Source organism: Phoxinus phoxinus (assembly GCF_949152265.1).
Source record: "Phoxinus phoxinus genome assembly, chromosome: 24".
NCBI classification, from domain to species: Eukaryota; Metazoa; Chordata; class Actinopteri; order Cypriniformes; family Leuciscidae; genus Phoxinus; species Phoxinus phoxinus.
The window spans coordinates 15,891,739-15,905,980 of NC_136899.1; the positions used below are offsets into that span (position 1 = coordinate 15,891,739).

The 14,242-nt window shown below is 38.4% G+C and overlaps 2 protein-coding genes across 12 annotated transcripts in view; one reads left to right on the top strand and one right to left on the bottom strand.

The window, feature by feature from the left end:
- The first annotated feature begins 644 nt into the window (after positions 1–644).
- Positions 645–3,178, top strand: eef1a1l3 (eukaryotic translation elongation factor 1 alpha 1, like 3). The gene is made up of 7 exons (XM_079600917.1): positions 645–893; positions 966–1,145; positions 1,245–1,541; positions 1,816–1,966; positions 2,048–2,304; positions 2,380–2,614; positions 2,688–3,178. The coding sequence occupies exons 1-7, from the start codon at positions 750–752 to the stop codon at positions 2,795–2,797; spliced, it is 1,374 nt and encodes a 457-aa protein (XP_079457043.1). The 5' UTR covers positions 645–749; the 3' UTR covers positions 2,798–3,178.
- Positions 3,148–14,242, bottom strand: part of asap1b (ArfGAP with SH3 domain, ankyrin repeat and PH domain 1b) — an 82,864-nt gene continuing 71,769 nt past the window's right edge. For 6 of the 11 annotated variants that reach the window (XM_079600908.1, XM_079600905.1, XM_079600911.1 and 3 more), the window contains 6 exons: positions 13,442–13,609; positions 11,808–11,886; positions 11,418–11,476; positions 10,234–10,739; positions 10,023–10,145; positions 3,148–4,990 (listed from right to left, as the gene is read on the bottom strand). In XM_079600908.1, the coding sequence (XP_079457034.1) occupies positions 4,916–4,990; positions 10,023–10,145; positions 10,234–10,739; positions 11,418–11,476; positions 11,808–11,886; positions 13,442–13,609 (1,010 nt within the window). In that variant the 3' untranslated portion in view covers positions 3,148–4,915. The remainder of the gene's footprint in view (positions 4,991–10,022; positions 10,146–10,233; positions 10,740–11,417; positions 11,477–11,807; positions 11,887–13,441; positions 13,610–14,242) is intronic. The other 5 variants (XM_079600906.1, XM_079600914.1, XM_079600915.1 and 2 more) reach the window with 1 other exon arrangement.

Here is a 14,242-nt window from a genome sequence, read left to right on the forward strand (position 1 = left end):
CGCTACAAATTAAATATTCTACTACCGGGATAGGTTTCAAATACAAAACGTTTACATCTGAATGCAGGAATGTGTTGTAATCATAGTTGCTTGTTTAAAATATACTTTTTTTTTCATGCCATTCATTACATTTACAGCGCTCATGTATTTTCAAACATTTCAATAAAAAAAATGAAACAACCTATTAAACAGTCAGTTGGTAAAACAGCAGCAATGATCACACTTTTTTTTTTTTTTTTATCACGACGCTTAATCCGAACCTGAAATAAAAGCATGAGAAATACATTATTTATTTATAGCTATTGGAATAAAAATGGCACTCGAATTATAGCCGCTACTGCGTCAATAAATAAAAATGAATTGGCTAGATGACAAATTATTGAAAGATTGTAAATGCTACAGTTATAGTTCTAAGGAGATCACAAACTATTTACTTTGATTTATGAAGAAGAAGAATTGTAGTAGACCTATGTGTTTTGTGTTGGGAGAGAATTGTGTATGATATTTTTTTATAATAGAGTAAGTTGTAGGTTTAAGGCTATTCTAGTTAATTGCAGGCGTGGTCTTTATTTGAGCGGTTATTGATCACACCAGGACTCAATCAACATCATCCATACTTAATCCTTCCCAATTAGTCACTATATAAGCTCCACTGTGGTTTGCAATCACACCAGGAACAAAGCATACGTTTGAAGGTCTGTAGTTGAAACTTGAATTAAGTCTAAAACTTGAATTACTTTAACGATAATATGGGCAAAGAAAGGATCCACATTAACTTGGTCATCATTGGCCATGTGGACAGTGGTAAATCCACAACCACTGGTCATCTGGTCTACAAATGTGGAGGAATTGACCATAGAACTCTTGAGAAGTATGAGAAGGCTGCAACCCAGGTTAGTATCAACTTGAATTGCCTATTATGATTGTTTAGGTGGCAGACTTTAATGTTTCTCTTTCTTTTGAAGATGGGAAAGGGTTCCTTCAAGTATGCCTGGGTCCTGGACAAATTGAAAGCAGAAAGGGAACGTGGCATTACAATTGACATTTCCCTGCTGAAATTCAACACTCAAAAATACACTTTTACCATAATTGATGCACCTGGCCATCGTGACTTTATCAAGAACATGATCACCGGGACCTCACAGGTATTGATGCTGTTGACCTCTTGAGTGTTTATCTGGGTTTCTCTTATATTACCTATACAACCAAACTGAATAAAATGGCAATCTTTCTTTACTACTTAGGCTGATGCTGCTCTACTGATCGTCTCTGCTGCAAAGGGAGAATTTGAGGCTGGGATTTCTCGCAATGGTCAGACAAGAGAGCATGCTTTGCTGGCGTACACCCTTGGGGTCAAACAGCTCATGGTTTGCGTCAACAAAATGGACCTGACTGAGCCACCGTTCAGCCAGACACGCTACGATGAGGTGGTGAAGAATGTTTCGGTGTTCATAAAGAAGATTGGCTTTGAGATTGGTGCTGTACCTTTCATACCCGTTTCTGGCTGGATTGGTGAGAACATGATTGCCCCATCTCAGAAGGTGAGACCACTCTACGCACCCCATGAAGATCTAGACAAGTGGTGCCTAAATCCTGTTCCCAGGCTACTACCCACCTGCAGAGTTTAGCTCAAACCCTGCTCCAACACACCTGTCTGTAATTATCACATGCTCCTGAAGATCTTCATTAGCTGGTTCAGGTGTGATTGATCAGGGTTGGAGCTGAACTTTGGAGGCCGGTAGATCTCCAGGAACAGGACTGGGCACCCCTGATTATAGAGCTGCTGATCTTGATTACTTGTATGTTCTGCTTCAGATGTCATGGTTCAAAGGGTGGAAGCTCAAGAGGAAAGAAGGCCATTCAAATGGTCGAACCTTGTTGGAGGTGCTCGATTCCCTACTTCCTCCAGTGCGCAATGCGGGCAAGCCACTGCGCCTTCCCCTACAAGATGTCTACAAGATTGGTGGTGGGTAAAACTGCAAAGTGGGCAAGGTCTCAATTTAAATCTGTTTTGGTTGGTACCCTTGACATATGCTATGCCCTCCAGGTGTTGGCACCGTCCCTGTGGGTAAGATTGAGACCGGGATCCTGAAGCCTGGAATGGTTCTGACCTTCTCCCCAGCGAAGTTGACTGCAGAGGTTAAGTCCATTGAGATGCATCACCAGGGGCTTCAGACTGCCCTCCCTGGCCACAATGTGGGATTCAACATTAAGAATGTATCTGTAAAAAATCTTCGGAGAGGTGATGTAGCAGGGAATTCACAGCAGGACCCTCCGTCGGATGTCAACAGTTTCATTGCTCAGGTAGATATGCTTGTTTTGACATTGTTTTGAACTCTGGCTGACAAACTAGTGACTATTTTCTCTTGTGCATTTCAGATCATAATGCTGAACCACCCAGGCAAAATCACGGTCGGTTACTCCCCTGTTCTGGACTGCCACACAACCCATGTTTCCTGTCGTTTTGCTGAGTTGAGGGAGAAGCTAGATCGGCGTACGGGGAAGAAACTGGAGAATTGGCCCCAGTACCTGATGTCAGGAGATGGTGCCACAGTCAAACTCGTCCCTAACAAACCCCTATGTGTGGAGAGCTTCTTTCATTATCCACCTCTGGGTAAGGCACTGGATCGAAGTGCTCAAAATACTGCTGAAAAAAGCCATGTTTTAAAGTCTGTTTCTTTTCTCAGGTCGATTTGCGGTAAGGGATTTAAAACAGACTGTTGCTGTTGGGGTCATCAAATCTGTGGAGAAGGTGGACCAAGCCAAAAAGACATCACAAAAAGCTTTATCAAAATGAGTTGATAATTTTGTCCATTTACTAATTTCTTTACCAGCAGTCTGGTATGTGAGCCAAAAGGTTCTTTAAGTTGGGCAGTTTTGTATAGTTTTATGGAACCACTTTGTTGCTTTAAAGTGAAGTCTCTTTTTAAATGTTGCTGATGTATTCAGTTGTTTGAACTGAACGTGAGGCCCAATATGAGGTTTGGTATAGCTGTAGATAAAAAAAGCATTAATTTTTGTTGCTGGACTGCAAATAAATTTAAGTTTTCACCTTCAGTTTGTTGTGCATGTTGTTTTTGAATCCACTTGGAGTTGCTGTACTCTGAATTGGTCATGACTGTTAAACATGACACTTGAAACTTGGAGTCTTGTTTAACATGAAGCCATTTTATTGATAATGGAATGAGGAACATGTTTCAACAGTTGACACCATCCTCAAAATCTGCAGTTTAGAAGACACCTGTAGAACATCACACTTCTCCATTATATCCTAGGTGGGTGCTGCAAAAATGGTTACTTTATTTCAGAGTTAAGTTTCTCAAGTTGCAACTGTACTCACTTTGACATAAACAATGCTCATTTAAATTGAAGGATAAACTTGACATGACAGAACCTCGATTTGTTGCCTCAAATGATTGTATTGACTAAGGCTGTTTACACGGAAACGATCTGAAGAGAACTCAGATGATTTTCACTTTTTATTCTGCGCTCAAGTATGTGAAATTCGATGCAGTATGCACTCCAGGCGGCAATGTGAAGCACTGAAAGTAAAAGGGATGCTTTTTTCATGTTTAGTACAGTAAAGCTGCTGCTTTAACCCTCAGTGCTTTTCCCGTGTCAATGAAATTAATGCTATATTTTAGTTTGTTTTTATTTTCCTGTACTGGTGCATGCCTTTGACATGTACACAACGCCTTCACTGTCTAGCAGACTTTTTGCGTTTTTACCCTTTAGACAGGAACGCGATGGAGCGTTTTTAAGATTTCCACTCTGGAGGGTTCACTTTTTTTGCGTTTTTAAGCCCCAAAATCGCTTTCGCCGTGTAAACGAAAGGCACATCCAATAAAATATTTTTACATTTTCGCGAGCGTTCTCGTGTAAACAGGGCCTAAATCTCACATTAGAAACTGGTTGTCAGTCCATTAAAAAAATTGAGCTGCTTATGAAACCATTCTTGTTCTATTGGGGTTACTGGCAGCATGGATGAAAAATGGCATAGATTCCAATTACAATACAGTACATCCATGTCTATCACTTAAATATGACATCTATAAACTGAGTAAACGACTTCCCCTATTTTCAAAAGTATTTCAAGTAACCAAGATCTCAAAACAATATTAATGACAAAGGGTGACCTTTGAGGAACACCGCTGGATTACAAAGCGCTGTCCTTCAGTAAGACGGTAGTAAATGTACTTGCGTGGATAAAACACTGATATGGGATCACAGAGGAACAACCTGTTCACACAGGTAATGGTGTATGCATTGCAGAGGTTAATTATTTTACACTAGGTAGCAAGAACAAAGAAACAGCAAACACAAAATAACATTTCACTCTGACATGCTTTAGTGGTGTTAGGAAATGTGAAGGTAAAAACATGTAAACGAAAACCAATGTAAAGTCCAGTTGTTCCATCAGGAAGAGAAGTCAACTTCAATCTGTCCCTGCTATAGATGATAGCAACGATGGACACATTAATAAAACTTATTTGAACAAAACTGGCCCCAGCCGTAACTTACTGGCAGGTAGAGTACAAGTTCACAAATTTACTTTTCAGACCAACACAGGTTTCTACATTTACACAAAAAAAAAAAAAAAATCACACACTCATCCTTGTGTGAAACACACACGCACACATTTATGTACAATCTTATATACAGAGATTCAGTAATAGTGGAGGGAAAGTGCTGGTCATTTAAGTGGGTGCAGTCTAGCCGTTGTGCGGTAGGCTTTAAAAAAACGGTACGGATAACAGCGGTACAGTTAGACATTTTATTTACACTGTCTCTGACGATGGTAAGGTGATGTGGTTCCATCTTAAAACTTGCATTGTTGATTCAGCAGCTAAGTCAAGTGCGTCCCATAGCCAGAGGTATTGCGCTGGGTGGGAGGTGAAGAACCGACGTTTGCGTGTCAATCAGACAAGATATGAACAAAAGACATGGGAAATACGCCTTTCCTCTCTGGCTGCCCCTCGATGTGCCCAATCTGAGGACAAAAAAAGAAAGGTTACAATCAGAATGTGGCTCTAAATCAAGTAAGGATAAATAGATGAATAGCTGAAAATGAACGCACACCAGAGGATTACCAATTAATTTTCAATAATTCAATGGTCAGAACAATTCTGCTTGTAGCATGGTTAGCACATGTACATGTAAAGAGTTTATGTCAAGTCATTTTTCAGGTTTTCATCCTTTAAAAGGTGCAGTCTTGGAAGAATGACAACTAGTGATCGAAATGGGTATTGCAGTCCCAAAAATATATATTGGAGATCATCCCCGCACCCTCCTCGTCAGACAGACTGGACGGCGCTCACATGGGTTGCCAGTTTGCAACAGGAACGAGCGCAATGGACAATGACAATGAAAATTGGCAACGTACAGTATCACAGACCAAAACAAAAACAAACATTCCAGCCTGGAAACGCAGATATCAAAGTAAAATAACTGGCTGTAGAAGTGTTTTTCAGAGAAACGAGTATGTGAACATAGCATGTTTCCTCAATATAAGCAAACATTAAAGATATACTATTTTTATGCTTTATGAAAATGTACATACAGCACCTTTAAAGACACTGTTTGCACTTTTGGTTGTATTCCAGGTAGCCTGTATGTTCATATTCTGTAAGAAGTTTCCTTTTGGTGGAATAAACAGCCTAAAAGTAGTTAGAACAGCCTAAAAGATGTTTCTTGTTTAAGATACATTAGGGAAAGTATTTAAAGAATCCTATAGCGAATATAGGGGTTTTCGTACCGGGTAGTTCTAGGAACTAGCCACCAGGGTGGTTCCCCGAGAACTAATGGTTCCCTTAGGAACAATTTTCTGGTTGCATTTGCACAGCCAGTAGGAACTCTCAAGTGATGTACGCCTGAGCACACAGTGCTTGCATACATTATTTACTATCTGTCTAACAGCCCCGTCTAATACGTTATTAGATAGAGCTGTTATGCGTAAGCAATAAGGTAACATTCACGATACAGCACAGCCTCGAGTAACAAGTCACAGCTGAAGGGCCATATTGCTTTTATAAAACAGTTACCACACAATACAAATATTGAAGCTGAAAAATATGTATCTATGCAACTTTCATGAAGTAAAAATCACTAAAAGCCTTCCTTCCGCTGTAAAAAATAGTCCCTGACCGTAAACAGCAACACATACTTTATTTTTGCCAAAGAGTGTCTTAATGAGTCAGTCAGTAGAGAAGACTTTTAACGTTACAGTAGCCGCGTTTCCATTACCCTTCAAATTGCGCAAATTGAAATTGCGAATTGAAAATACGCTCAATGGAAACACGTCAATTTCGCAAAAACTCTCGTTTATCGCAAACAAGTTTTTACGCTCGCATGAGGAGGTTTTTCAGCCAATTCGAAAAAGGAATATTTCGCAAAACTGCAATGGAAACAGTTTTTGCGCATTTCCAGTCACCTGACTTAGAAGACGCGGTGTGTTTGGGGTCCGTGTAAGCAAATAATAATAATGATCATCATTATTATAACATTTACTAGGCTACATATTTAGATGACGCTTTTATCCAAAAAAGGAACAAAGCAATTCGTCAAATGTCATTCATAATACGGGTTAGACAATAATAATACAGAGCTGAGATTATCACAAATAAACACAATATTTTGACGCATATCTAAGGGTATGTGTGGAGTGTGGAGCGCGCACTACGTGGCACGGAGGCGCGGGCGTGAACACTTGCATTTTCCTATTAACAGTGAAACTTAATATAGCCTACTCTATAATTTCTGATCATACAGAAAATAATAATACATTATTTGTAACTACTTTTATTTGTGTAAACAATAACAAGAAAATGTTGTGCTTTTGTAAAATAAAATAAAACAATCAGGCGCGTTTTCATGATCTCCCTGAACTGGAGCGCGAGAACTGAAACAAAATATGTAGGCTAAAGCTTGAAATGTCCACTTTAAAACGAACAAATTCGAATCGAAAGCTAATACATTTTGTTCTGATTAAGTAATCCGTATGAAAGGTGCATTTCTCTCTAAAAGAGCATCTGCTTAACAGCGGAGATGGAGATGTTTTTAGCCGAGTTAGAAAACAATAGTTTAATAATATTAATGGCTCTTCTTAATCAGCACTGCGGGAAAATGTCAATTCCAGGTTCTAATTTGGCCTTAGAAAACCAGTAAAATCGACAAGTTTTCCATATTAATTTGTGAATATTTTACATGTTTAATAAAGGGGAAAAAAGTAATTAAACAAACATATGAAAATTCGTCGATATTTACTTTTTTGCGCAGCAGTTGGTGTAGCCAGTTTAAATTAAAATTGTGGTGTTCAACTTTGCGTTTTAAAAAGACAACCGTTTATTTTTCGTTTTTCAATTACGGGTTTAAAAAGGAAAAAACGAATGGACACAAAAGCAGCCTACATGGATCGTTTGGAATAGGAGACAGAGTTCTTTATTAAATTCATAAAAGAAACAATAATTAGCCTATAGGAATACTGGATTCTAAACTTCAAAGAAATGCCACAATCAAAACCTCAGCGCAGAAATGAGGGTGAAATTATATTTGTAAACTCCTTATATTTCGTTTGGAATATAAGGGTCTTTCCCTGCCATTAATGCTTGGATAACACGTACGTCTCCTTCCATTAATAATAATAATAATAATGCGGTGGCTGTGAGATTATATAAACCAACGTCCGCTGCCGTGATTTTTAGAATGACTTTATCGCGAGAGAAAAAAGGACGTTTTAGTCGCATAACATCGGTTAATGGAAACGCCGTCATTTCGCAATAGTTTTGTATCGATATTTAGATAAAAGCGCAAAACATTTGCGCAAATCTGTAATGGAAACGCGGCTATTGAAAGTACTCAAACTTGTGATCACGGAGAAGGAAGACGCAACTGACAAATGACTAGGGCTAGGGAAAACCCCTTAACTGTTAAAATATATCGCAGCAGACATTCAAACAGAATTTTTAATTATGAATATAGGACTGACCTGAAGAAAAAAGCCATGTCTACTGTAAATGCAGGTACACTCGATACACTCGATGTCTCACAATACTCTACTCTAGCTTCAATGAACAATATTACTGAGATCAAACATGTGTTTAAGTTGCTAAGAGTGGTTGCTAGGGGTGTTGTGTAATGATACATAGAACCGTTGGGTGAAGCGGTCATGTTTTATTGTGAATAAAACACAGCTATTGCCCAATCAGAATCAACCGTTTAACGTTCAATCAGAATCAACCGTTTAACGTTCAATCAGAATCAACCGTTTAACGTTCAATCAGAATCAACTAACCGTTTTATAAATAGAAAGTAGACAGTATATGAAAAGGCATTAGCGTATGCCTGTGATTGATGTCAAGTGTTTCGCTTGGTCCCCTCAAAGTTGCGTTGGATTTTCTCCTCAGCGTAAAGGTTAAGAGGTCCATCTATCCTGTTTTCCATGTTTCTAGAGTTAGTTTGTGGAGTAAATATATAGGCTATAATCCTTGTTTAAAGGAGTCATGACATGAGAAACCAAATTTGCCTTGATCTTTTGGTATATAAGAGGTCTTTGTACCATTAAAACGTCCTGCAAGTTTCATAGCTTAAGACTTCCTCCCCATTATAAACGAATCATTTATTTAATCAAGCACTAAATACAGCCCGTTCTGGATCCATGATAAGAAGTGACGTCACGGTACGAAGTGACGTACCAGCGTTTGCATATAGACCGCCTCCAGCGCAAGACAACTACGCTTAAAGCGCAAGGCAACGCTCATTTCGTATCGTTGTCGCGCCCGCGCGCTGCGCGCCTCACAAGTGTTCAGTCGACAGACAGCGAGCGGGTCTGTGTACAGGGAAATTACGATGCCACGCAGATGTGCTGTTCCTGGCTGTGGACAAACAACATCTTTGAATACGCCGCGAAAGATCCAGACGTCAGGGAAAAATGGATGCACTTTATTTTTTGCGGACGTCCCAGTCACGGCAGTGTTAGTTTAAGCGTTTGTTCTATACATTTGAAGGATGACTGTTTTGAGAACAAATCCCAAAATGATGCTGGCTTTGCCAGAAAACTGTTGCTCAAAGATAAGTCCGTGCCGACTATTCTGGGCTCAACAACGACGACGCAAACTGTAAGTAATGTATTTAAAACTTTAAACTACTTTTTAAATACGCTGAATCCGCAAATGTTCTAGCTGGGGGCGTTAATAATTGATGCATAGGCACTGACGTTAGCCAATCATAACAGTGGGCGTTAACACTGAACTCTTAAAGGGGAAACACCCCCAAAACAGACTGTTTGAATCAGAGGATGATAAACAGGGTGGGAAAAGGTCATAAATCACTACGTTTTAAAAGTTTTTTGTAAAAAAAAAACTATAGTAATACTATAATTGCACCTAAGGGAACATAATAATAAAATAAAAAAAAACATGTCATGACCCCTTTAAATAGCTTCTTTTTTTATGGTGGGTACTGGTGTTTCACGTGCGTTTGGCCAATCAGTGTACACTAACGTCACTGGTAGTTCCTATAGTGCTGGTTTAGACCCTACTTCTACTGGTTTAGTTCCTCCAAAAGGAGCTCCTACAACTAAAATCGTTTCTAATTCCTGTGGTACGAACACGCCAAAATCCGGTACTTCCACCAATAATTCTAGGAACTATGTAAAGGTTCCTCCAGTGCGAAAGCCCCTATTATTAGAACTGAATTATTCAGAATTCACAAACAATTGGGAAAAAAATCAAAAATAAACAAAAAAAAAAATCACAGCCTTAGTAACTACTTTTAATGTATACAATTAAGTGCCTCACTTACTTAACCAAAATAAGATCAGAAGAAATCTGGTGATGTGATGGTAATGTGGTCAACGAACCTTACACTATTTAATAGCCATGAACTATGGGAACTATTTCATAAATCATTAAATCTAAATATTGGAAAGTCTGCCAAACGTTTCGAATGAAGAATGACTTGAAAAAGACTTCTCAAGTCTCATGCTTTGTTGCATATACTTGAAAATTTGGAGCGGTTACACTTACCCACCACTCCGGATCCTCTTCCCCGGTTACTATGATGACCTCACCCTCAACGAAAGTGAGCTCATCATCGTTATCCGCCTGACAATCATAGATGGTCTTCACCCTTCGCATTTTACTCTTAATCTGCAAAAAAAATGTAAGACGCTTGTTAAAAGCACATTGTTACTGACTTCCATGTACTTATCTGAAGCTTCTGAGACGGATTCCTCACCGGATTTATTTTCCGGGGCAACGGTACAGGTGTCTCCTGTGCTGATGTTGGACTTCCATTGGTGTCTTCACCAGACTGGACCGGCTGAGGTGACAGTTCACCTTGTTGGATGATTGTTGGAGTATCTGGGGGTTGGGGCTTGGGAGCCACTTCTCCAGGAGGAGGTTTATGGAGGATCTCAGTGGTTACAGGTTTGGGTGGGGAGACGTCTGTCAGTTGGGGTTTGGGCGGGAGATCTTTCAGCTGAGGTTTAGGCGGTAGGTCACCCAGCTGGGGTTTAGGGGGAAGGTCGGACAGCTGGGGCTTTGGAGGTAGTTCTCCTGGTTTAGGGGGTAATTCTGAATGCTGTGGTTTAGGAGGTATATCTCCAGGAGATCTATCAGCTAACGGAACTTTCGGTGGGGTGTCTGAACTCTGCAGAACCTTCTGGAACAGCACAGGTTCAGGGGGCTGGTTGGTTTTGTCCATAGATGGGTGATGGATGGTGTCTATCTTACGCAGGGCAACTATTGAAAAACAAGATAATGTCAGCAGATTAGTTATGTGTTTTCTCTAATATTTTTTGGTCTTTTGATATAGTTTTTGGACTATTTTGGAAAACAAATGAGGAAATATTTCCCTCACAAGATGCTGAGCAGAGCACACTAGAAAAGGGGTATCCAAAAAGTGTAAAAATACTGTTTGAATGGTGATGTTTAAATTGTTCAAATTTGACATTTGTAATATTACTTTGTAGGTTTTTTTAATTGTATTTTTTACTTTTGTTAGTTTTAAAAGTGCATTTATTCTGTGAATAAAAATGTATTTCTAAGTGTTCATCTGTAAAACTTTCAAGAAAACACTTTTGCTTTTAAAGACATTTCTCAGCATCACCATCGGTGTTCAGTGGTAGTTGTAAGGGAATATTGTTGTGCTGCTGTGAAACAATATTTATTGTGAAAAATGTTATAACTCAATTTACTAATAAATTCTATATAAAATATATAGAACGTTTATTTGAAAAAGATAAAGAACAAGATACACTCTTAGCTTAATACAAACTAAATTAAATGAAAATACATACTTGAATGCAAATAACTATACAATTGTGATTATTATGATTAAAGTGACTGACTAAATTAATTATTTCAACATTCAGATGTTATACCATTGCAATATTCACAGGCAGAAAGCATGTCACCTACCCTTCTGAGGTAGTTTGGGAAGGACCCGTGGACCAAGTGTGGGCTTTGTGGTGTTGAGACTAGAAATATGGAACATATGTAAAGCTCAAAGATATGTCCGATAATGGGTTGCATGCTCTGTAAAATCCGCCATAATGTATTAAAGAGAACTGTTTTGCATTCCCATATACACGATGACAAATTTACATGGACATATTCAAATGAAACACAAAAGGCCATGTATAAATATGCAGTCTAAAGTTTGCTGACATTTTTAATGCAAATATAGTTCTAAAGTTCAAGCTCGTTCTACAAAACTTGCGCTGAAATTTGTCCTTTCTGAATTCTTAATCAGTTATGTTTGGATTGTTTTATTTGCTACAGTAGAAAAGTTGTTAGAAGATGGGTTACCTTTGATGTTGCGGAATGCCTTCGAATCTGTTAGATAAAGGAGACATCTTGTTGACAGGAGGTGGCGTTGAATCACTTCCTGCAATGATGAGTTTAAGTTTAAATATATTTTAGTGGAAGAAGCCTATAGAGCCCCTAAGGTGACATTAGCAGAAAAAAAAAATGTAGGGGGAATTTCACACAGTAAAACTAGATATACACTGCCGTTCAAAAGTTTGTGGTCAGTAAGATATTTTTTTTATTTTATGTTTCTGAAAAGAGACTTGCGGTCACCAAGGCTGCATTAATTGACCAAAAATCCAGTAAAAACTGTATATTGTAAAATAGTATTACAATTTGATGGCAAAGTTGAATTTTCAGCATCACATGATCCTTCAGAGATCCTTTTAATATGGTGATTTGCTGCTCAAGAAACCTTCCTTATTATCAATGTTAAAAACATTTTTGTGGAAACTGCAATACATTTTTCTCAGGATTATTTGATGGAAATAAAGATATATATAAAAAAAAATTTGTAACATTAAAAAAAATGTCTTTACTGTCTTTTTCATCAATTAAATGCATTCTTTATACACAAAGGTTTATCCACATAAAAGTTTGTGTACACATGAAAGTCTCCAGGATTTTTTTTTCAGCAAATGTCACAACTTTGAATAAACTTTTTATATTGTGCTACGAGATATAGCAGAGGTAACAGCACCAGGCCATGCTCAATAATGGTCTTAAAGGCATCTCAAGTACATCTCAAATTATGTAATTATGTGAATCAACTGGCAGTTAATTAATATGTGAGGGGATATACAAGATGCAATGCATTTTAACGTGTCTTTCACACATTAATATCTTCCAGACCATTATTTTACCATGCCTTGCTCTTTGTCTTTACCCAATAATATGTTAAGCATCATGCAAATCACTAGAGCAGGGTTCAATACAGAGGTCCAAAGATTATGGATGGGGTCATTAGGCTGAGCCTTTCATTGGCAACATTGTCCTCTCAATATTGTTTTTTCATATCTAAAATGTTCTAGAGTTTAAAATGTAACGCCACCACAGAATGAATGGGATGCAAATGATCTGGTAATATACTGCAGAGATCAAACCAAAAATAAACACATTCACAAATGTTCACGATGTTAAAAGCTACTAAGGATTGATCAAAAGACCATTTCCTGGAATAATATAATCTAAAAGACACTAAATGATGTTTCTACTAAAAAACATCTTGTATATATATAAAATAAAATAAAAATCGGTAACACTTTAATTTGATAATCCACTTTAGACATTCTACTAAATGTAAGTAACTTTGCAATTGCATGTCAAGTATAAGTCATTAGAGTAGAGTATAAGTAGACTTAATTCAACAGACATGACTATAAGTAACATTGCAAGTTCATGTCAACTCATTCCACTAACAGGAACCCTAACCAAGCAGTCTACAAATAATCTAAAGAGAATTAGTTTACATGTACTAGCAAAGTTACAATATATTAAGTGGACTATAGAAATAAACTGGATCGAAACCATTGCATGTGGATCTGAGTGAATGAAAATCTGGACCAAAAAAAAATAAATAAATACAGAAACCCTAGTAATCCAACAACTAGGGTTGTTGCTTAAGTGTAGCCCACCTTTACAGAACGGGGTGTATGACAGCGGGGTAGGGGGGTCTGAAAGCGTGCGTTTGTGTCCCGGGGGAGGGGGCGGGGGCCTCTTCTTTGACAGAGTGGAGTTGCCAATAACGGGGGTCTGTGTGGCAGGGGCGAGGGTGGAGGGGGGCAGGTTTGACGAGGGAGGGGCTGGAGGGAAAACAACAACATAAAACAACAACATGCACTGATGTCAGGTGAAGAATGGACACTGTCGTTTAACATGGGTTCTTTGGAGGGTGCAGGAGGAAGACAAAATAGAAAGGGAAGAAAATAAAGAGAAAGAATGATGGTGTGGGTAACCAGTAGGACAGGAGGACAAGTGTCACTGAAAACGAAGCAGGCCAGATAAGTGAGGCGCTTTATAGTGGAAGTGGAGAAACTAGAGGAGTGACTTCAGTTGGAGAAGGGCATCAAGGGGGTTAGAGGAGGACATCAAGACACCACAAAAAAAGTCGAGTGAGCTCTTTTCTACATTATAGATTTTAAAATGACAGTCAACAGCCAGTGAAAAGCTCAGTCAGAGATGATTTGTGTGAGAAATAAGCAAATGCATCAAGTTAACAACTTCAGCAAAATCTGGGCTTTAGTTGTTACTATGGAAAGTCAAATTACCTATTTACATATAATAGCCAAACTGTAGCAGAATCAGAAGGCTCCAAATGAAAGTATATCAAGCAAAAATAATCAGATGAACTGAATGATTGGATTGGACCTGATGGTGGATTCAGTTATTATAGTGTCCAAAACCAGAAATATGTTGCATTTGAAAGTATAAAGGCA